The sequence below is a fragment of the Artibeus jamaicensis genome, unplaced genomic scaffold, assembly GCF_021234435.1.
Source record: "Artibeus jamaicensis isolate MK-2021 breed Jamaican fruit bat unplaced genomic scaffold, CSHL_Jam_final scaffold_537, whole genome shotgun sequence".
In the NCBI taxonomy this organism is placed as follows: Eukaryota; Metazoa; Chordata; class Mammalia; order Chiroptera; family Phyllostomidae; genus Artibeus; species Artibeus jamaicensis.
In genome coordinates, this window is record NW_026522047.1 from 13,582,565 (window position 1) to 13,604,063 (window position 21,499).

General features: G+C 36.5%; 1 protein-coding gene across 2 annotated transcripts in view; it reads left to right on the plus strand.

Annotated features, from left to right (window-relative positions):
- Nucleotides 1–21,499, plus strand: part of NAA15 (N-alpha-acetyltransferase 15, NatA auxiliary subunit) — a 69,427-nt gene that overhangs the window by 15,769 nt on the left and 32,159 nt on the right. For both annotated transcript variants that reach the window (XM_037126047.2, XM_037126048.2), the window contains exons 2-6: nucleotides 8,512–8,596; nucleotides 11,953–12,057; nucleotides 14,280–14,437; nucleotides 15,252–15,386; nucleotides 19,158–19,311. In XM_037126047.2, coding sequence (XP_036981942.1) covers nucleotides 8,512–8,596; nucleotides 11,953–12,057; nucleotides 14,280–14,437; nucleotides 15,252–15,386; nucleotides 19,158–19,311 — 637 coding nt within the window. The remainder of the gene's footprint in view (nucleotides 1–8,511; nucleotides 8,597–11,952; nucleotides 12,058–14,279; nucleotides 14,438–15,251; nucleotides 15,387–19,157; nucleotides 19,312–21,499) is intronic.

Genomic DNA, 21,499 nt, shown 5'->3' on the forward strand with positions numbered 1-21,499 from the left:
TTTAGATTCAATTAAGAGAAGAACTGAATTCTTACAGAGCTATAATCAGTAAACAGAAGTAATAGGGAGATAGAGTTTGGCTTAGTAAATGTAAAAATATTTTCGTAAAGAATGAGGTGGAACCATACATGAACTCCGTGACCATTCGCATAAGACTTAAAGTCTCTTTTGACTAGGAAGAAATTTTATAAAATAGACTTGATTCTTAAGCCTTATCTCAGTGGATCTTATTTTGTCTTTTATTGTAAAAGAGCTTTATCTTTAAAAGCAGTATAAAACTAGGAGAAAAATCATTCTTAAGATTTATTTTCATGGTTGTAGCAGTTTGCCAGAAGTCGTATGATATGAAAATATGAAAAGGGCAGCATCGTCCACAAGTGGACATTCTAACTCAAAGACTTTTAGGAAGAAGAGAATGAAGGTAGTTTTTCAGAGAATCTGTGTTTTTTTAAAAAACATTTAAAAATTGTAGATATGATTTACCTACAGTAAAATGCACAGGTCTTATGTGTACTGTTCTATTAGTTTAGACACATGCGTACAACAGTGCAACCTGTGCCCCTTTCAAGATGTAGAACATTCCCATCCTCTCAGAAAGTCCCCATGTTCCCCTCGATGGTGTATTTCAATTCAATTTCTGATTTCTCTATAATCAGTCAGGCTGGCCTGGGTGACCATGACTGACTTTTAAAGCCAAAGTTGGCTTTTATCATTTACCTTGATTTGAGGTTGCATTCCTTTAATCATTTTCAAAGAATGAAATTATTTTTGCATTAGCCGAAGGAAGATGATGGAAAGGTATGTTTAATACTGATGAAAACATGTAATCTTAATGTCAAATCTAAACTATTTTATTTAAATTTTTGGTGTCATTATATAATACCAATGTAAATAGCCTAGTTTGCCATGTCACAGTTCCTACTTCTAGGGAACTGGGTTTTTTAGTATTTTGGTTTTTTCGTTGTTGTTTTCTTGTAATGAGGATTTGAACAAGGATAATGAATTTTCTTTCTTCTGGAGATCACTTTAGGCTTTTTTTCTTTTTTCACTTTTCACAACTTGTTCAACTGTTCTATAAATATAAGCAGCTAATTGTTTTTATGACAAAAGTTCTGTTTCTTAACACTGCACAGGTGCTTAAGGCTGTTCATTTTTTTAAAAAATCTTTTCTCTCTTCTTCAGAGTGGATTAATTTTGTTGATCCATTTTTTAGTGCAGTGATTCCTATTAACTTACATTCTGGTATTGAACTCATATAATGAGGCCCCTTCCCCCCTCAAAAAGAAAAGTGTTTCAAAGTGTTCATTGCTTCCTCCAGTATTTTGTAATAGCTAAAGTCTTAAATACCTCTCTCATCTCTACGTTGGTGGCTGTTTGTCTTTTGCCATGCAAGTTGAGATTTTCCTGTTTCTTTACATTCCATATAATTTTGGATTTCATCCTGGACATTTTGAATATTAGTTTATCAGACTGTGGGGTCTTGTTTTAAGCCCTGTACAGGAAGAATGTTCATTTTGTTTTAGCAAATCTATTTAGGTTCAAGCTGCAAGCTCCAGCTCTAGGGGCTGTGTCTGGTATCATTTTAGTTTTCCTAGTCTTTGTAGCTCTATTTGGCTCTGTCCTGCTTATGTGCCACCCAGTAAAAGTAAGTAAGTAAGTAAGTAAGTAAGTAAGTAAGTAAGTAAGTAGTTGGTGTGGGGCCCTGACAGTGTATCTTAGTTCAGTTCTCAAAGTCTTTCGATTATGAATAGGATTAAAGCCATGAATATTCAGTTTAGGGGTTGAAGCTCATAAACAACTTTGTGGGGTTGCTTTCCCCAGTTCCTCCTCTTCAGTGATCTTTTGATCACTTTCTGCTTCCCTGGGTCTCCTCTTTTCATCCTTTGCCTAGAAAGCTGGGGCTTTCTATTTTTTTCATTGTTCCGTGCACTTTTGTGATTATGCCCATGTCTGGCTAGAGGTTTATCAACTTTATTGACCTTCTCAAAGAGCCAGCTTTTGGTTCCACTGATTTCTGTTTTTCTATTTAGTTGATTCTGCTTTTACCTTTTTTATTTTCTTTTGCTTATTTTACTTTGCTCTTTTCTAATTTTTTTTTTAAATTTTAGAGAGGAGGTAGTGGGGGAGAGAGAGACATTGATTTGTTCCATGTGTTTATGTGTTCATTGATTAATTCTTTTATGTGCTGTGACTGGGATGGAACCTGCAACTTTAGCATATTGGGATGATGCTCTAACCAACAAGCTGCCTGGCCAGGGCTCTAATTTCTTAAGGTGGAAGCTGAGGTGATAATTGTGTCTTGCATGGTCCCAACTGGGGACCTGGCCTGAGACCCAGGCATGTGCCCTGAATCAGCGACCTTTTGACTCTCAGGCTGGCACTCAATTCACTGAGCCACACCAGCCAGGGCAGAGACCTTTTTATAATAGACGATTTTTTGGACTACTTTTCCAGTTTTCTCTTTTGCTATGACTTTTCAGCCATCTTTTCTTTCTCTGTTCTTCTAGTTTATTCTCCTGGGGTTTGTGGAGATTCTTGGATCTGTGAGTTTAGAGTTTTCATCACATTTGCAATTTTTATATTTTTCCTACTTTGGTCTTTCTATCCCCTCTTGATACCATTAGACCACTTGATATTGTTCCACAGCTCATTTAATTTTTGTGTCTCTCTCTCCATATATATGTCATTTTATTCTTTCACCTTCTGTTCTGGATTATTTCTATTTTATATTTTCAGGTTCACTACAGATACATTAAGTTCTCTGCAGTGGTTTTATTTTCACTGCCCTGACTTCGAATTCTCTGCAGTGCCTAGTATTTTAAGTGTCTAATATGTTTAACTTTTCATATTGGTATTACATTTTTCTTTTTGTAGATTTTATTTATTTTACTTTTAGAGAGAGGGGAAGGGAGGGAGAAAGAGAGGGAGAGAAACATTAATGCGTGGTTGCCTCTAACGCCCCCTACTGGGGACCTGGCCCTCAACCCAGGCACGTGCCCTGACTGGAAATTTAACTGGCAAGTCTTTGATTTGCAGGCTGGCGCTCAATCCACTGAGCGACACCAACTGGGGCTGGTATTATATTTTTCTATCTTACTATTTTAATTTTTTAAGTAGTTTTTACTTATTGAGATTTTCTATTCATTTGTGTCCTTGGTTTCCTTTCAGTCCTTTAACATTGCATAATATTTTAAAGTCTTTGCTACTAACATAATTATTTCTGAGTCTGTTTCTGGTTATATACACACACACACAAGTCGTGGGTCAGAATTTTGGTTCTCCCCATTTTTAGTTGTTTTTCCATAATATTGGGTATTGTAGTAGGTCTGGCTCCTGTTGTCTAATAGAGTTTTGCTTTGGCAGTTAATTTGTTTGTGTATCACCTTGTTCTTTTCTGAACAAGTTGGTCTATATGAACCTTATTCCTAAGGTACGGCATTCTCTCCTGAATCCAGGAGCATTTAATGAAGTCTCTAACTGAATGTTAGGAACTCAGCCGTCACCCAGCTGAGTGTGAGCACCAGTAGTTGCTCAATTCATGCTACTAGGTAGTTGATCTTTGCCCACCTTCAGTAGAATCTTGAAGTGTACCTGCTCAGCTTAATATTTTACCAAAGGTTCCTGTGCAGATTTCTGAAGCTTCATCTGTGTGCAGTGCTCTGGTACCTGCCCCATGAATTCCAGCTGCTGGAGTAGTTTCTTACTCAGATACCTGCTTAGGTCAACGAGACGGCCATGTTCTGTATAGGTTCTCCCTCCCCCTTCTATAGCCCGGAAAATGCCTCCAGGATTTTCTTGGCATTTACCTTGTTTCCCTTCTGAGATCACAGTCTATGTTGGCTCTCACCCAACAGTTGAAAATACATATTTTGTACTTACTAGTTTCATGCTCAGCAGAAGCATGCTTCGGTGTCAGTTCTATAGAGTTGGGTGCAGGAATCTCAGTGTATGGTGCCAGTATTTAGCATGTGGGATTTTTTTAAATCTCTTAAAACAGTTTATTCTGTTTTAATTATATCCTGTTTTACTTTACTGTTCCCATAGCAAAGTGTGAAAATTTAATCGCTAGTAAAAGATAATAGTCTACTGTGTTCTAGTATTTTTCATGTTTAATCTGGAGTTAACATATGCTCATGTTATAGGCAAGAGGACAAATAGAGTACTGTGGCATTCGTTCTATACCAAGGGAAACCCTTGTTCACAATGCTGAAATGTCAAGAACTTCTCCCAATACAGGTTTAAGAGATGAGATTGTAGAATTATATTTGTATTTAATTGGACAATTCTACTGTGGAGAACTTGTCTGTTCACCATGTGGTTTATAAAACCTGTTTGAAATGAACTGAATATGGAACCTTTGCTCAAAGTCTACTGTGTGTTGTATTTTGCATCTCTCCCTCTGTAATAAAAGTTACCTAAAAACACTTTAAGTCAGTGGGTTTGGCTTAAGAATTAAGAATCTTGTCATGATACCCTTTTTCCCATATAGTTCTATAGAATGAGCTTAGTGATAATGGTTATACAGGATTAAAAAAAAACCCAAGCAAATAAACCTATTTTTAAATTTTGTACATCTACACTTTTTGAATGGTTCATAAAAGAACGCCTTCAAAAGAAGGCGTTCTTTTGAAGTCCTCCTTTATATTATATATAATATAATCCGTCATATTTTGAGACAGCTTTGGCCCGGGCAAGGTATGCCAAGAGTGCAGGTTCCATCTCCGGTCAGAGCGCATATAAAGAAGACCACATCAAATGCATAAATAGTGGAACAATAAATCAATGTCCCACACCCCCCACCCTGTCTCTGTCTTTGTCAAATCAATAAATAAGAAATTTTTTAAAAACACTGCTTTTGTAAGTTTCCATTTTATTTAGACAAAAGCCTATGTTAAAGTCAAAGATCTATATACATAGATCTAGTTGTGGAAAGGTTTTTTTGGTTTTATGTAGCCCCAATTGTTTGTTTTTACTTTTATTACCTTTGCCCAAGGAGACATGTCCAAAAAAAAATACTACTGCTGTCAAAGAGTTTACTCCTAGGAGTTTTCTTCTAGGAGTATTACAGTTTCTGGTCTTACATTTAAGTCTTTTCTTAATTGAAGAAGTTTAATGTTTTATTATTAAACTTTATTGTTTTTTTGCAGAAAACAAAAAAAAACTTTTAGATCAGAATTATACATAGATCCGATAGTTCTGGCCTTATATGTTTGGGGGGAAATTGCTGAATGAAATATGGTGTTCTTATTTCCTATTTGTCTTGTTAATAACCTTGTTTGCTACTAGGGTTTATCTTTGGGAAAGAGCACAAGTTTTGAGAAAATTTTATAGGATAAACTAAGTTGCATATTTGTTGTTACTTTTTCCATTAAATTGGGAGACTACTATAACTTGTAATGAGTGACCTATTGTAGTAGTGCTTTTAGAACAAAAAGAAATTAAGACATTTATTTCCTTAAACACACACTTAATTCTTGATGGGGAAGAATGAATTCTTAGCAGTTATTTGGAGAGGTATGCTGTTCTGAATTATTTTTATAGGTTACAGTCAAAGGAAATAATTGGGTTAATGTCACTGAGTATAACTTCAATATGGAAGACTGCCAGATTTCATTAATTGGGAACATAATCATTAGGAACTGAAGGTTAATTACTGTTCTGAACTGTGATGAAATAAAAAGCTAAATGCTTTAGTATTACCATCTCATTCCAAGATAGTGGAATTTTGGTTTTTGGTTTTTTAAAAGATTTTATTATTTTTAGAGAGGGGGGAAGGGAGGGAGAAAGAGGGAGAGAAACATAGATGTGTGAGATACATCAATGGGTTGCCTCTCCCCCCCCCGCCCAACTGAGGACCTGGCCCCATGACCCAGGCATGTGCCCTGACTGGGAATTTAACCGGCAGTCTTTTGGTGTACAGGCTGGTGCTCAATCCCCTGAGCCACACCAGCTAGGGCAGTTTTTTTTTTAAACCTGGTTTATTGACCTATAATTTTTATACCATAAAATTTCTTCTGCCAAATAACTGAACCAATTGGTTAATCAATTTTGTGTTCTACCAGCAATAAGAAAATCCAGTTGCTTCCAGTTGATTAAGGTATTACCTAACCTATTGTACTAAATTTAATTTAGTGGTATGGCATTGTGATTTTGAGGCACAGGAGTTAATTACCTTTTATGTGTTTATTGGCCTTTAGGATAATTTCTTTTGGGTGTGTTTTTTCTGTCTTATTGTTGCTGACTTTTAGGACTTCTTTATGTATTCTTTAGGACTTCTTTATGTATTCTTTAGGACTTCTTTATGTAGGTTAATCTGTCAGACATACTTATTGCATATGTCTTTGACTTGCCTTTTTAAAAACACTCTTGAATTTTTAATTTTCAGAAAGTTAATTGAGGGTTTTAAGAACAGCACATTTATACTGTTTAGTTCCTGGAAAACAGTGACAAATCAAGTGTCCTTTTTAACTAGCTTAGTCTTTATGTCATAGCTCCTTTTAATGCCTTATACTGTTGTTATAGTCATAGAAGAAAAAACATTTTCTAGGGTTTCTGCTAAGTTTAGTTCCTAGGCTTATATTTCTTTGTTTATATTTGGTTAATGACAGGTCCCAAGTTCCTCCTTCTGCTGTCCCTTCCCTCTTACACTGCAGGTCATCTCATTTGGCCTGCTGAGTGCTTAGCTGACTGCTTGGAGGGGCAATTGCAGAGAAACTGGGACTGGTGGGATGAGATGGAAGGATAAGGAACAGAAAGCACCACTGATAATCAGGTGTATTTCATCATCATTTGGTTGGATGAGTTGAGGGGAGGGTATCTACTAAGATGGCAAAGACTAGATTCTGGGGGAAAATCCGTTGTGTTTTGGATCTGTTAAGTTTGAGATGTGAAACAACAAACAAGTTGGTGAGTACGCCGTTGGCATAGAACAACTATAGTGGGCTGTAGCATGGAGATTTAAACAATTAATTTCTTGACATTAAATGTAAAAAATTACATGTTTATTATTTTGTTTAGCACATTTTTCAGATTTTGAATATATTATTTCAAAAGTCATGAGTACATTTGTTTGAATTTATGACAGTGAATTCTGGCATAGATTATCAACTTGTTTTAATCTTTTAGTTACAAAGTTTTTCCCCATAACAAGTAAAATGATTTAAAGAGAAATTATGTTGACACCTAAAAGTCAAACAACACTAAAGGGTTTATTATGAAAATAAAAGTCATTACTCCCCTCTGCCACCCATGCCTTCCCACTCCAGAGTCAAGTACCCTCAGTCCTTCTAGCCATTTTTCTGACATTTGCTTTCTTGTTGTTTAATAACATATCACTATTTCTTGAAACATTTGTTGACTTCTGGTTATGGAAAATGAGAACTTAGAACTTTATCATTTCCACACTTGCCAACTTTTCCTTTTCCCCATTATCCCAGTATAGTTATAGCACAGTATTTTGGTAAATTAGTGCTTAATATTTACACTTTAAAAATTGTGTACGTATTGTTTACTCTTAAGCCAGATATTGCACTAAGACCCTACTTTTCTTTCTTATGCAAGCCTTTATTTTTCCTGAAGTCAGTACCTGTCTCATTTATGCAGTTGCCTGGCTTTCTGTAGACCTGTTGCTTTTCCCCCAGATGTGCCTATACTCCTGTCATGTGCTTATAGATAATATTTTGCATGTTATGAAGTACGTCAGTTCCACTTTTGCTCTTGCTGCAAACTTATTCCATGGTAGCCTACAGATTCCCCTTTCATTTTGGAGTGCTTGTTTTCTAGTTCTTTTTTTCTGAATTAGATTCCTTATTGAGTTTCATATTGTCTTGTTAATTTGTTTTGATTATTTTTAATAGCTTCCTAAGGGCGAGTGCATAGGAATAAAATGTTAGCTTTCTGAGAAGCCTTAAAATGTCACTTTACTTATATGTTTGATTGATAATTTGGCTGGGTATGGAATTCTAGGTTGAAACTTAAGTTCACACTGAATTTTAAAGTTTGTGTATAGTTGTTTTCTGACTTTTAGCTATATTCTGTTGTTTTGGAATAAAAGTTCAGTGCCATTATGATTATAGATCCTTCATAGGATTTTTTCTCCCTTTGGACCTTTTTAAGAAAACTTTTTGGGCTTTGACATTTTAGCATGATGGCCTGTGGTGTGGGTCCCCCCCATTATTTGCATGCACTTGTTTGTTCTTTTGCAGTTTGAGAGACGTATTTCCTTCAGTTAAAAAGAAAATGTTATTTGAAATATAATATGCATTTCCTTTTATCAGTTTTCACTTTATGTAACTTGTACCTTTTGGAGTGAGTTAATGATTTTCCTTTTCTAATCTATACTCTGTTTTTTTGTTTTGCTTTTACTTTATTTTTGTTACTTACATTTTAGTGGGATTTAGGAGAATATGGAAATAACATTTGATCATTCTGTTGTATTAAATAATAAAAATTTAGCATTTAATTTAAACTTTCTGCAATTCTTGCTAAACTCATTTTTTTTACCTTTGACAGAGATGTTATGAACATAAACAATATAGAAATGGATTGAAATTCTGTAAACAAATACTCTCTAATCCCAAGTTTGCAGAGCATGGAGGTAAGTGTAAATGCTATATACTTACTTATAAGTGTAAGTGGATAAGGCTTTGCTTACTTGTCTGGCTTTACTTCTTGGCTTTTATCACTCTCAGCTGCCTTACTTATTTTCCAGAGAGAATGGACCTTATCTTTGACTCCAGTATTTTGAATTTAGTGTCAAGAAAATGATAGTGCATCCTATTTGAGTTTGGAAATAAACATAGTAGGAAAGGCAGAAGAATCTAGAAGGACAAATATGCTTATATAAGTTTAATAAATATATTTCTTTAAGATATTTATTGTGTAAGAAACATTGCTTTAGAATTTTGGTTGAGCTGTAGACTTTTATTCCTTATAATAACATATTCAGAAAGTGTCCATTTGGTTCTTTGCTGATGAACCAGCATTTTTTAATTTAACATTGTATCTTAGTTTTTCAAGATAGTCATATTTAATGTATGCTTTGTATATTATAAAGTTGTGAAATATTCTTTACCTTGTAGCTTTTGCTTATGCAAGGATGGAAGATTGGACGGTGAGATGTTTATAGAATAAGGGGAGATTATTTAGCTAGCCTTGTAATGAGACACAGGGAAAAAATAAGCTTTCACAGGTCTGATTTGTATATTAGGAAACATGGCTCTTCGGTAATTAATTTGATAATGTTCTCAGCATTTAAAAAAATAAATTTATATATGTATGTATTTATTTATTTATTTTTAGAGAGGGGAAAGGAGGGAGAAAAAGGGAGAGAAGAAATATCAATGTGTGGTTGCCTCTCATGTGCCCCCTACTGGGGACTTGGCCTGCAACCCAAGCCCTGACCAGGAATCAAACCCACGAACCCTTTGGTTTGCAGGCTGGCACTCTATCCACTGAGCCACACCAGCCAGGACTCTTAGTATTTTTTAAAAAATTCTTTTTAGACAGAGAAGGGAGGGAGAGAAACATCAGTGTATAAGAGAAACATCACATCAATCAGTTGTGTCTTTCTTGCCCACCTTCTACTGGGGACCTGGCTCACAACTGAGGCATATGCCCCAACGGATCAGAAATTGAACTGGCAACCTTTTGGTTTGCAGTACGACACCCAGCTCACTGAGCCACACCAGCCAGGGCTCTTGAAGAGGGAGTGAGTAATAGCTCTTCGTTAGCTTTTTTTACTCTTAGTATGCATGCACTAAAATAATAATACTGCTTTTTTAACATTATTAAAAATATTTTTGCTGGCCAGGTATGTATTAGGTTTTATATTCATTTCTAAAGTATGCATACCGGTCATGTAACTTTGACAGTTTCATTACAGCAGAATACCAAATATTGTTCTAAAATGCAGTTTCTCCTCATATTTTAACATATCTGAAAAGAGGTTGCATATGAAGTATCGTAATTTAATTGAAAATATATTTTTTAAAAGATTTTATTTATTTTTAGAGAGATGGAAAGGGAGGGAGAAAGAGGGAGAGAAACTTCTATAGGTTGCCCCTTGCATGTCCCTGGCTCCCAGCTGGGGAGGACCTGGCCCAAAACTCAGGTACGTGCCCCGACCTGGAATTGAACGGGTGGCTTTTGGTTTGTAGGATAATGCCCAACCAACTGAGCCACACCAGTCTGGGCTAAAAACTTTTTTGGTTATAGACTTTCTTTCTTTCCTTTTCCTTTTCCTTTTCCTTTTCCTTTTCCTTTTCCTTTTCCTTTTCCTTTTCCTTTTCCTTTTCCTTTCCTTTCTTTCCTTTCTTTCCTTAAGAGAAAAATACCACAATGGCATAACACAGGCACGTGCCCTGACTGAGAGTAGAACTGGCAACCCTTTGGTTTGCAGGCTGGAGCTCAATCCACTGAGCCACAGCAGCCAAGGCTGAAAACATTTTTTAACAGTACATAAAATGATAGTTTGTCTTAAATTCAATGGCAACACATGGGTGCCATTAATTAAGGAACTTTAAGATGTCGGGTATAACTTGTGGGAATAGATTTTACTTGTCTGACAACAAAGGGCTACTTTCTGCAGTGCCTCGCTAATTTGGCTACTTGCCAAATATATTTTCTTGGTTTTAATTTTTCTATGTAATTTATAACAATTTGTACATGATTTCTCCTTTTTTGCCCCCATTTCTTTATCTGTATTTTTCTATAAATGTTGATTCTTCTCCAGTATAATACCTTTATTCGTTTTCTTTTACCCGAAGTAATTTTTCTATGAACTTTAAATTTTAGTCCTAAAAGTTAGGTAGATCAATTATTGTGAATATAATTTCTTCGTACTTCATAATATATATATATATTATAAAATTAGAAAATTTTTTTCTTTTCTGAAAACTTAATATTGCCCTCAACTCAGTCTCTCTTTTTAATTCTCACCTGAGGATATGTTTATTGATTTTAGAGAGAGAGAGGGGAAGGGGGTGAGGGAAGAGAAAGAGAGACATCAGTATAAGAGAGAACCATTAGTTGGTTGTCTCCAGTGTGCACCCTGACTGCGGATTGACCCTGCAACATTTTGGCATATGGGCTAACATGCCAACCAACTGAGCCACCCGGCTAGGGCCTCAACTTTCTCTTTTAATCTGTTGCTTGTGAGTGACAGGAGTCTCATGTCTTCTTTTACTTGTATATTTAATAGCATCCTCAATAATCATTGTAAAATAATGAAATTTATGCAAATCAAAAATATATGTGTGTATAATTTGTGTATGTTTAAATCATTGAATGGTGATCTTTATGTAATTGGGGATCAAAGAAGTAAAGTCTGTTTCAAGATAAAGTTTTCATACTATAAAGGAGTAATCATAGTCCTGGCTGGTATGGCTCAGGGGATTAAGTGCTGGCCTAGGAATCAAAGGGTCTCTGGTTCAATTCCCAGTGAGGGCACATTATCTGGGTTGCAGGCCAAGTCCCCAGTTGGGGGTATGTGAGAGGCAACTGATAGATATATCTCTCACACATCAATGTTTTCCTCCCTCTCTTTCTCCCTCCCTTTCCCTCTTTAAAAATAAATGAATAAAATATGTTTTTTTTAAAAAGAGTAATTATATAAGGTCGTTTAATGGAGTTTCCCCCAAAGAGCAGTAATAGAGCCAGTATATCTTGTTAGGTAGGAATTACCAGATATTAGTGCATTTTTGTACCATTATCGGAAAATAAATCTAGGGAGGCCTAGAGTAGAGAAGTGTGGTTTAACTTGGTTTGTTGACTTTTAAAATATTTTAATTCTTTTCAGACCTGGACATTTTCCCAATAATTGTCAGTTCTTAGAGTAATGTAACATTTATTTTTGAGAGGATGGTTACCTTTTTTGTTTGTTATTTTTAATATTTAATTCTCCTCCCCCCCATACCTTTTCTTGTGTGTGTGTGTTGTTGTTTTTTTTAATAGAAACCCTGGCTATGAAAGGATTAACATTGAACTGTTTGGGTAAAAAGGAAGAAGCTTATGAATTGGTTCGTAGAGGTTTGAGGAATGACTTGAAGAGTCATGTGTGTATCCTTTTCGAGATATGTGTCCAAATTGGATGGGGGTGTCTTCACCTAAGTCGGTAGTTTGGGAGCCAGAAGTGTTCTGTTCCTCTTCACCATGTGACTCCAGAGGAGATGATTCTTTCTTAAATAACAATTGCCTTCATTCAGGGAACACTTTTATATTTGTACATGTTCTAACATACCTATTTACAGATAAATGGACTTGCCTTTTAAAATATCTGTGAAGGCTCTTACCGTGCTTTACAAAAAGGCACCCTGCAGACTTCGTCATGATCATGAATGTACAGAAGGGTGTATACTAAGAAGTACTAGAAACAATGGAGCCCACTGATTGGGAGCACAGGTTTGAGAATCTGCTTCACTTGGGCTTGAATCCCAGCTCAGCTTCTTTCTAACCGTGATCTTAAGGCTCAGTTTCTTCATGTGTGAAACCAGGGCAATCAGAACCACCTCATTGTAGAGTTGTAAAGATGTAATGATACTTAACAAAATCCTTGATATTGCTGATTACTGTAATAGATAAATTTTATTAAAGGAAGTATGAGGATAGGAGCAAGTACAATGTCTGAGGGAAGGTAGCAAAAAAAAATTATGGGTTGCTATTTATCAAGTAGTTTTTAAATAAATATTTTCTCGTCTATGTTGTAGGCAAACACAATTTTAAGTTGCAAATTTTTAAGTGTTTACCAGGCTCCTGGCATAGTGCAGACTAAGAAACACTGGGGATTGTGCTCCTGGAGACCTTAGTCTAGTGAAGGAGGAAGATACTTACTAGAATCACATACAGGATGTTTCTGATAATACATAAAATGTTACAGTGTGTTAAAAAATTACAGCTATTGGAGTAAAGCAGAAGTGAATGTGTTGGGAGTAACCAGAAACTAAAAAGGTAATCTAAGTATTAATAAGACTGTTGTAGATATCTTTTCATCATTTTTAATCGTTGCGTAGTATCTATATGTTCTTTGCCATGATTTATATAATTGGGTTCCTCTTGATGGAGTTAAGACTCCTTGAGGGTAGATTTTTAGGAGTGAAGATTAGAGGCATTTATAGGCGTTACAACGCTAAGAGGTGATTGAAGTGGGGAAGAATGGGAAGGTAGATAGGTAATGGGAACAAGATTATAAAGGGTAGTGTGTCTTAGGCTTTTTAAAACCATGTTCCAACCAATTGAGAAGATTTTGTTATGCTTTACTTTGTCATTTATTTAATGAAAACAAAGATTATTTTTCAAGTAAAATTGTGTAATATTAAGTATATACTTTTAGTTACACATGTTATCCCTTGGGTCCCTGGTGTAAAAGTTGTCAGATTGAAAACTTTGAATCTGACCTGACAAGAGAAACTTCTGTAAATTTCTGGAAAGGGGAGTGGGGTTTTTTCTTTTGATGTATGTTTCAGAAAGGCCACTTTGTCAGGAAAGAGTAAAAGCAGACAGGACGGGAGTGGCAGGATGGGTGGCTTGTCACAATCAGGGTCTAAGTGAGTGAAAAGCACCTGCATTAGGGGAGTGGAATTAGGTACTTCCCCCTTCATACCATTTTTACATTCCCTGTAATTTTGCTTACTTATCAGCGACCCTTACTAGACTCTAAAAATTATTTGCATGCTGGAGACTGCCCATTTTGGTCATCTACCATTCTAACTACTAAGAAATTTTAATTATTTGTTAAGCGAATGATTGTTTATATTTTATGTGTGGGTAACTTGTAGGAAGTTTGTACTGTACTAAGGGTTCTCTCCGGAGGACCTTGTTAGCTAAAGAAAAGAACATACACATGATTTAAAATAATTATATGTCATGGATACGCATTCCCTCTTTTTCCTTTAGAAATTAATATTTATGGAGCATTTGTTTGGTGCCAGCCGGTGAGCACTTTATATGTTATTCCATTTAGTCATCAAAGTACTGTGCTTTGCTTTATCGACTTTCTATTTACATTTTATAATTGAGGAAACATAACCAGACTAAATAACTCATCCAAGGTCACAGAGCTAACAGGTCAAGCTAGAGCTGTTTTCTCTGAGAGGCTTAAAAAGCTGTACTAATTTTCATTGTATTCAACCACTTTCTCTCTTTGTTTTCTCCTTTTTTTTTTTTTTTTAAGCTTGTAACTTTATAAATAGCTACAGTTCTGAGTTTCCTGGGGAATATTACTGGAATATTATTTCTTGACTTAAGTAAATCCTTTAGGTTGTATCCTTAACTCAGTCCTTTAGGTTGGCATGTTTATGGCCTTCTCCAGAGGTCAGACAAGAAATACGATGAAGCCATTAAGTGTTACAGAAATGCACTGAAGTGGGATAAAGACAATCTTCAAATCTTAAGGGACCTTTCTTTACTGCAGATTCAAATGCGAGATCTTGAGGGTTACAGGGTAAGTGAAATAGAGAATTTTTTTATTCTAGAGGAAAATATTGTTGAAATATTTAAACCTTTTTGAGTATTTACTGGTAACAAAAATTTCCATTTTAAAAAAAGAATTTAATTAAATTTTATTGCCCTCCCCCCAGTAGCAGTTGTGTTTATGACTGGACCAATAAGATTTTTAGAATAAATAACTTTTACTGTGTGGTAAAGTTAAAAATTACTGTATAGGACTTAGTTAATTAATTCAGTAGAAATTAACATCAGTATTCCTCAAATAGGTGATGCCTTTGTCTGTTATTAACATGTAAATATAGTCTTTAGTTACTACATTTTGGGGGAAGCAAAATTTTTTTGTTTCTTATTTTACTTTCATTGAACCTAGTATTCTGTCTTTGTAGCTACATTTTGATTCTTGAATCATTCTGTTAAATCAGATCTATTTTGTTCCTTTCTCTTTTTCCCCATGTGGAGTCTGCTGAGTTGGATCTGAATTCAGTAGTTGGGCATTGCATTTAAAAAATTTTTTTTTGTACTCTCTTTTTTGTCCTCTCTTTTCTTAGCTTAAGTCTATCAGGAAATAACATAAATAGTACCTGCTCATAACTTTTTAAAAAATTACAAGGTTACCTTGGAACCTTCATTGTGCTTCTTAACAAATATTTTTTTTGCTTCTCTAAAGCTCCACAATATGGATGTTTCAAACTGTTTCTGTTTCTATTCCCAGCGTTGTGTACAGATTGCTCGGTGTTGTGGGGGAGTTAATTAAGGAGCGTTTGCTTTTACTGTAACCCTAAGAAAAAAATATTCTTTTCCGCCTAAAGGAAACAAGATATCAGTTACTTCAGCTTCGACCTGCCCAGAGAGCATCATGGATTGGTTATGCTATTGCTTATCATTTATTAGAAGATTATGAAATGGCAGCAAAGATTTTAGAAGAATTTAGGAAAACACAACAGGTAAACTAGTAAACGAGGTTTGATTCTAAATGTAAGTAAAAGAAAGAAGTGTACATAGACTTGTTAACTTTTTAAAGTTATAAGAATAATATACAATGAACTTCATAGAGGAGTTCATGCACATTAATTGTTAGATGTAGAGACTATCAGGTAAATATGTCAAATACTAACAATTAATGTGTAATGGTACCTGCAAATACCCTCAAATGTTTTGGGAAGAAAGTTTAAATAGATGTAGAGACTATCAGGTAAATATGTCAAATACTATTTAAACTTTCTTCCCAAAACATTTGAGGGTATTTGCAGGTACCATGCTCTTTTACTCCTAAGTGCTTCAGTGTAATACTCCCTAAGAGTAACTCTGTGATTCTGAATTCTGTAGTAGTACCATATAGATTATTTTAAAAATCAGGAAAGTTAACATTGATACACTGTTTAATCCACAGCTGATGTTCAAACTTTATTATCTTTATCCTTTCCAGAATATTTGTTTTCCATTTCAGGATCCAGTTTAGAATCATACCTTGCATTTGCTTATTATTTCTCTTTGGCCTCTTTTAATCTTTGGAAGTTTCTAAGATTCTCTTTGTATTTCATGACATTGACTTTTTTTTCTTTCTTTTTTTCTTTTTAATATATTTTATTGATTTTGTTATTACAGTTGTCCCATTTCCCCCCATTTATTCCCCTCCACCCTGCACACCCCCTCCCCCACCATTCCTCCCCTTTAGTTGATGTCCATGTGTCACCAGTTCTTTAGATTCTACATTTCCCATACTGTTCTCGTCCTCCTCCCCTGTCTATTTTCTATGTACCGCCTATGCTACTTATTCCCTGTACCTTCTCCTCCTCCCACTCCCCTGTTGCTAACCCTCCATGTCATCTTCATTTCTATGGTTCTGCTCCTGATCTAGCTGTCCTCTTAGTTTGCTTTTGTTTTAGGTGTGGTTCTTTTTTTTTTTTTTTTTTAAGGATTTTATTTATTTATCTTTAGAGGGGAAGGGAAGGAGAGAGGGAGAGAAACATCAATGCATGGCTGCCTCTCATGCGTCCCCTGCTGGGAACTGGCCCGCAACCCAGGCATGTGCCCCGACTGGGAATCGAACCGTGGTTGTTTGGTTCGCAGGCCCATTCTCAATCCACTGAGCTACACCAGCCAGGGCATAGGTGTGGTTCTTAATAACTGTGAGTTTGCTGTCCTTTCACTGTTCATATTTTTTATCTTTTTTTTCTTAGATAAGTTCTTTTAACATTTCATATAATAAGGGCTTGGTGATGATGAACTCCTTGAATTTGACCTTATCTGAGAAGCACTTTATCTGCCCTTCTATTCAAAATGAAAGCTTTGCTGGATAGAGCAATCTTGGATGTAGGTCTTTGGATTTCATGACTTGGAATACTTCTTTCCAGCCCCTTCGTGCCTGTAAGGTCTCTTTTGAGAAATCCGCTGACAGTCTGATGGGAACTCCTTTGTAGATGACTGTCCCCTTATCTCTTGCTGCTTCTAGGATTCTCTCCTTCATTTTAATCTTGGCTAATGTAATTATGATGTGCCTTGATGTGTTTCTTCTTGGGTCCAACTTCTTTGGGACTCTCTGAGCTTCCTAGATTTCCTGGAAGTCTATTTCCTTTGCCAGAATGGGGAAGTTCTCCTTTATTATTTGTTTAAATAAGTTTTCCACTCGTGGCTGTTCCTCTTCCCCTTCTGGTACCCCTATAATTTGGATGTTGGAACGTTTAAAGATGTCCTGGATGTTCCTAAGCCTCTCCTAATTTTTTTTGAATTATTGTTTCTTCATATTTTTCTGTTTGGTCATTTTTTCCTTCCTTCTGGTCTGCTCCCTTGATTTGAGTCCCAGTTTCCTTTCCATCACTGTTGGTTTTCTGTGCATTTTCCTTTATTTAAATTAGTTTAGCCTTCATTTGTTCCTCTAATTTGTGACCAAAATCAAGCAGTTCTGTGAGCATCCTGATCACCAGTGTTTTGAACTGTGCATCTGAAAGTTTGGCTATCTCTTGGTTGCTTAGAAGTATTGGGTCTGGGGCTTTGAGCTGTTCTTCTTGGGCCATAATGTTTTGTTCTGTTCGCACCTGTATGTATGAGGGGTGGAGCCTTAGATGTTCACCAGGGTGGGGCGACCCAGTGTCTGGGTTGTGATCCTGTATGTGGGGGCAGGGTCAGAGAGGGGCAGTGGCGCTTGTTCCATGCTTGCGTTCTCTCTCTCTCCCTCTGTGTGTGTCTCTCTCTCTCAGATTTTGGTTTCTTCTGCTGCTTCCCACAAGCAAACCGGCCCCCCCTGGTGCTGGCTCTCGGATGTGTGGGCCTGTGCACCCTCCAGGACCCTGTGGGTCTCTCCAAGAAACTCTCTGTGAGCCTGGGAGCTTCCTCTGGCACCTTGACCCTGAAAGTCTTTCCAATTGGTGCTTTTAGGCTTTAATTCCTGTCGCTGGGGCCCTAGCCTGAGCGGTCTATCTCACTGTTCGCTCCTTCACCTTGTTTATCTGTGTGTGAATGTGTGACTGCGGTCAGCAGCCGCCTTGTGCCCTCACTGGGTCCGCCCGTTGCCACCCCACGCCTGGGATCTGCCAGCCGTGCTTGCGAGCCTGGGTTGGTCTAACTGCTTTTTGCTGCCTGACCCCACTCCGCCGGCTGCTGACTCTGTCCTTCTTACCGGTCTGGCTGAATGGTTCGTTGTTGTCGGACTTTTGTACAGTTCAGTTTTCTGTGTTTTGGTTACTAAAACTTTGTTATCTTTAAACTTGGTTGTGCAAGGAGGCACAGTGTTTCCACCTACGCCTCCATCTCGGCCAGAAGTCCCATATTGACATTTTCGAAGAGTATGGGGCAGTGCCCTTAGAGTGTCCATCAGTTTCGATATGTTTGTCCCACATTGACATTTTCGAAGAGTATGGGGCAGTGCCCTTAGAGTGTCCATCAGTTTCGATATGTTTGGTGGTGCCTCATAATTAGATACAGTTACATAATTTTTGGCAGGAAACCACAGAAGTGGCATTGAGCCCTTCTCAGTCCATCACCTTAAGAGGCACTTATCTGTTTGTTCTGTTTGACTTCTTGGTTAAGGTGGTGTCTATTAGGTTTCTTTGCTATAAACTTATTTTTTCTCTTTGTGTTTAATAAACAATTTGAGACTTTATGAATAGCCTTTTCTTCTTCAAATGTTACCATTAGTCTTAGCATTCATTGGTTATGATTCTTGCCCGAATCAACTGTTCCAATGATAGTTGCAAAGGGGTGATTCTTTTGTATTGCCTCTAAATTTATTATTTGACATGTTGCTGCTAAGTAAGAGTTTTCTTTTTCCCCTGTTAATTTATCATATATGATTTATGAATTCTTAGTCGGTGGGTTATACATTAATACTGTCCTTACTTAATTGCTCCCTAGACAGATATTTAGAAATCTTTAAAAAATGAGTAGTGTCACCCTGGCTGGTGTAGCTTGGTGGATTCAGTGCTAGCTTGTGAACTAAAGGGTTGTCGGTTCGATGCCTAGTCGGAGAACATGCCTGGGTTGTGGGCCAGGTTCCTTGTGGGAGGGGCACAGAGGAAACAGCCACACATTGATGTTTCTCTCCCTCTCTTCCTCCCTCTCTTCCCCCCCTCTAAATATAAATAAATAAAACCTTTAAAAAATGAGTAGTGTAAATCAGATAGTATCCTTAGACTTCTTGTGTATATTTGAATGTGTAAGCAATTTTCTAATATGAAAACAAAATTCTTACTGTTAGTATTCCTTATGTCCATTTATAGACATCCCCTGATAAAGTGGATTATGAATATAGTGAACTCCTTTTATATCAGAATCAAGTTCTTCGAGAAGCAGGTCTCTATAGAGAAGCCCTGGAACACCTTTGTACCTATGAAAAGCAGATTTGTGATAAACTTGCTGTAGAAGAAACCAAAGGTATTTTTTTAAGAATGTTTTTTATCCTAGTATTTAATTATGACAAAGAGCAAGGCTGAAATTTAGTTGCTGTTGATAATTGCATATAATTCAACTTATTGATGATAGAAAATCTGTTTCTTACATATATACTTTGAATAATTGATAATGAGGGAAAATATATCTTTAAACAATATTGTTGATACAGGTTAAAAATTGTAAACAATTAGAGTTATTGAAGTGACTCAGTAAAATATTTTTCTTGAAATAAAGTGTTCTTATCTTAAAATATTATAGGATTTGATCAAAACAGGAGATAATTGCTTGGTTTTTATAAGACATAGGGTTAAGTTTCTTAGAAACAGCTTGTTAGTAGAACAGATTATGTACATCAGATATCTTTATTGCCAGGTGTATATACAGATAAATCCGTCTTTACTAAAGAATATATGGAACATCCCTAGAGTTCTTTATAGTTTATCTGAACGTAGAAGGAACATGAAGGAAAACCAGAGATTTGGGTTTTTATGTGTGGATTGCGGTAGGAGGGGTAGATCTTTAAATAAAGAATTTTAATGCTGCTGTGATTTCTCAGAGGACTGAGAAAAAAGTCTTACAGTTTTAAGAGTTGAGGAAGTAATAATGGAAAATGAAAGAAGAATAACAAGTCATTGAAAACACAAGTACTTTTTAAGAATTGCCATCCGAAATGTTGCTTTACCCTTGCTAGTGCAGGTAATTGAAGTTGGTTGGTTTCAGGTTCCCTCAGCTCCCCTTGAAGTTGAACACCAGATACGTGTGGTGTCTGTGTGCGTACTGGGTGCAGTCATTATTTGCCAGATGAACTCTGAGCAGATGATAATGCCACTGGAAAGAAATAAAATGGAAGGTTAAGGTTCCTGGACCTCAGTTGTGAACTATAGATTCTGAGCAGCTCTCTTTCATTTGAGTTGTCCTCCCTTAATGGTGTATTATAAAGGGAGGAACTTTATGATTCACTGGGATGATCACAAGATTGGAAAAAAGTATTTCGGGTTCTTTCATTTGCTGGCCTCTAACTAGCTATATGATCTGGGGAAGTCTTGGGTCTTAGTTTCTTTATGAAAGTAAAAGTTTTCAAAATACTTTTAAGTGCATCATTTCATTTGCTCCTCTTGATAACCTTACTAGTGAGGAAGAACAGATTCAAGTTAGATTAGGACTCAGAATTGACTGGTGGATTTTAGCAATTTGAAAGTAATGGTCGACCCTAACTAAAGCACTTTCTGAACATTTGGAAGGAAGGTGGTAAAAGCCCAAGCAAATCAAGTTCATTTAAATGAGACTGTAGCAGAATGCAGATACAGTGCATTAATGGCTCCCATAAGTTTTGCTATATGGAAAAACAGTGGTGGATAAAACAGGTTATAAGATCAAAAAAAATTTTTTTATAGCTTATGTTTAGCTTCACTTGAGAATGATCTAGTAAACAGAATATTTGATACAGTGGAGGGATTGTGATCTGGTGGATAAGTTGAAGGGTTAGCCTTAGATAACAGCATGAATACTTGATCCTCAGTAATGAGAGACAGTAGATGGTAGAGTGCATGGGCAAGTGGATGTGTATATGTAGTGGGCATTTGGGAGTTCTGATTTCTTCCATTTTCTCAGTGAAGTAGAGAACAAAGCCATCAGTGCATTTCATAAAGTGTGCATTGAGTCCCTGTAGTGAGTCAGGTGTTGGGGACAGTGTGTATGAAGAGGACAGAGTGGAACTGACAGAGTCATCAGTCTTCGGGAATTTCAGTAAGAAAGGCATTTTAGTGGTGGGCGATCAGGATCATTTGGGAACTTCCTGGAGTAGATAAGTGGGCATATAATTAGGCAGAAGTTTCATCAGTTCTTATTCTACCAGTTTCTTCTGCAAAAAAAAAATGTGGGAGAAGATTAAAGGAAGGACATGTGGATGGATGTAGTGTAGAGGAGAAAAGTTGTAGGATATTTTTGTCTGTTCTTAGTGGAGTAGGCTTTTGGTTAATATAGAACAGGATGTTGTCAACCTCAGCACTTTCCAGATTTTGGGACCGATGTTGGAGATGGAAGTCTCCTGTATGTTGCAGGATGTTTAGCAGCATTCCTGGCTTCTCCCCATCAGATACCAGTAGCACCCACCTCCACTTTACTGGGACAACTAAAAATTTTTCAGATATTGGCAAATATCCCCTGGATG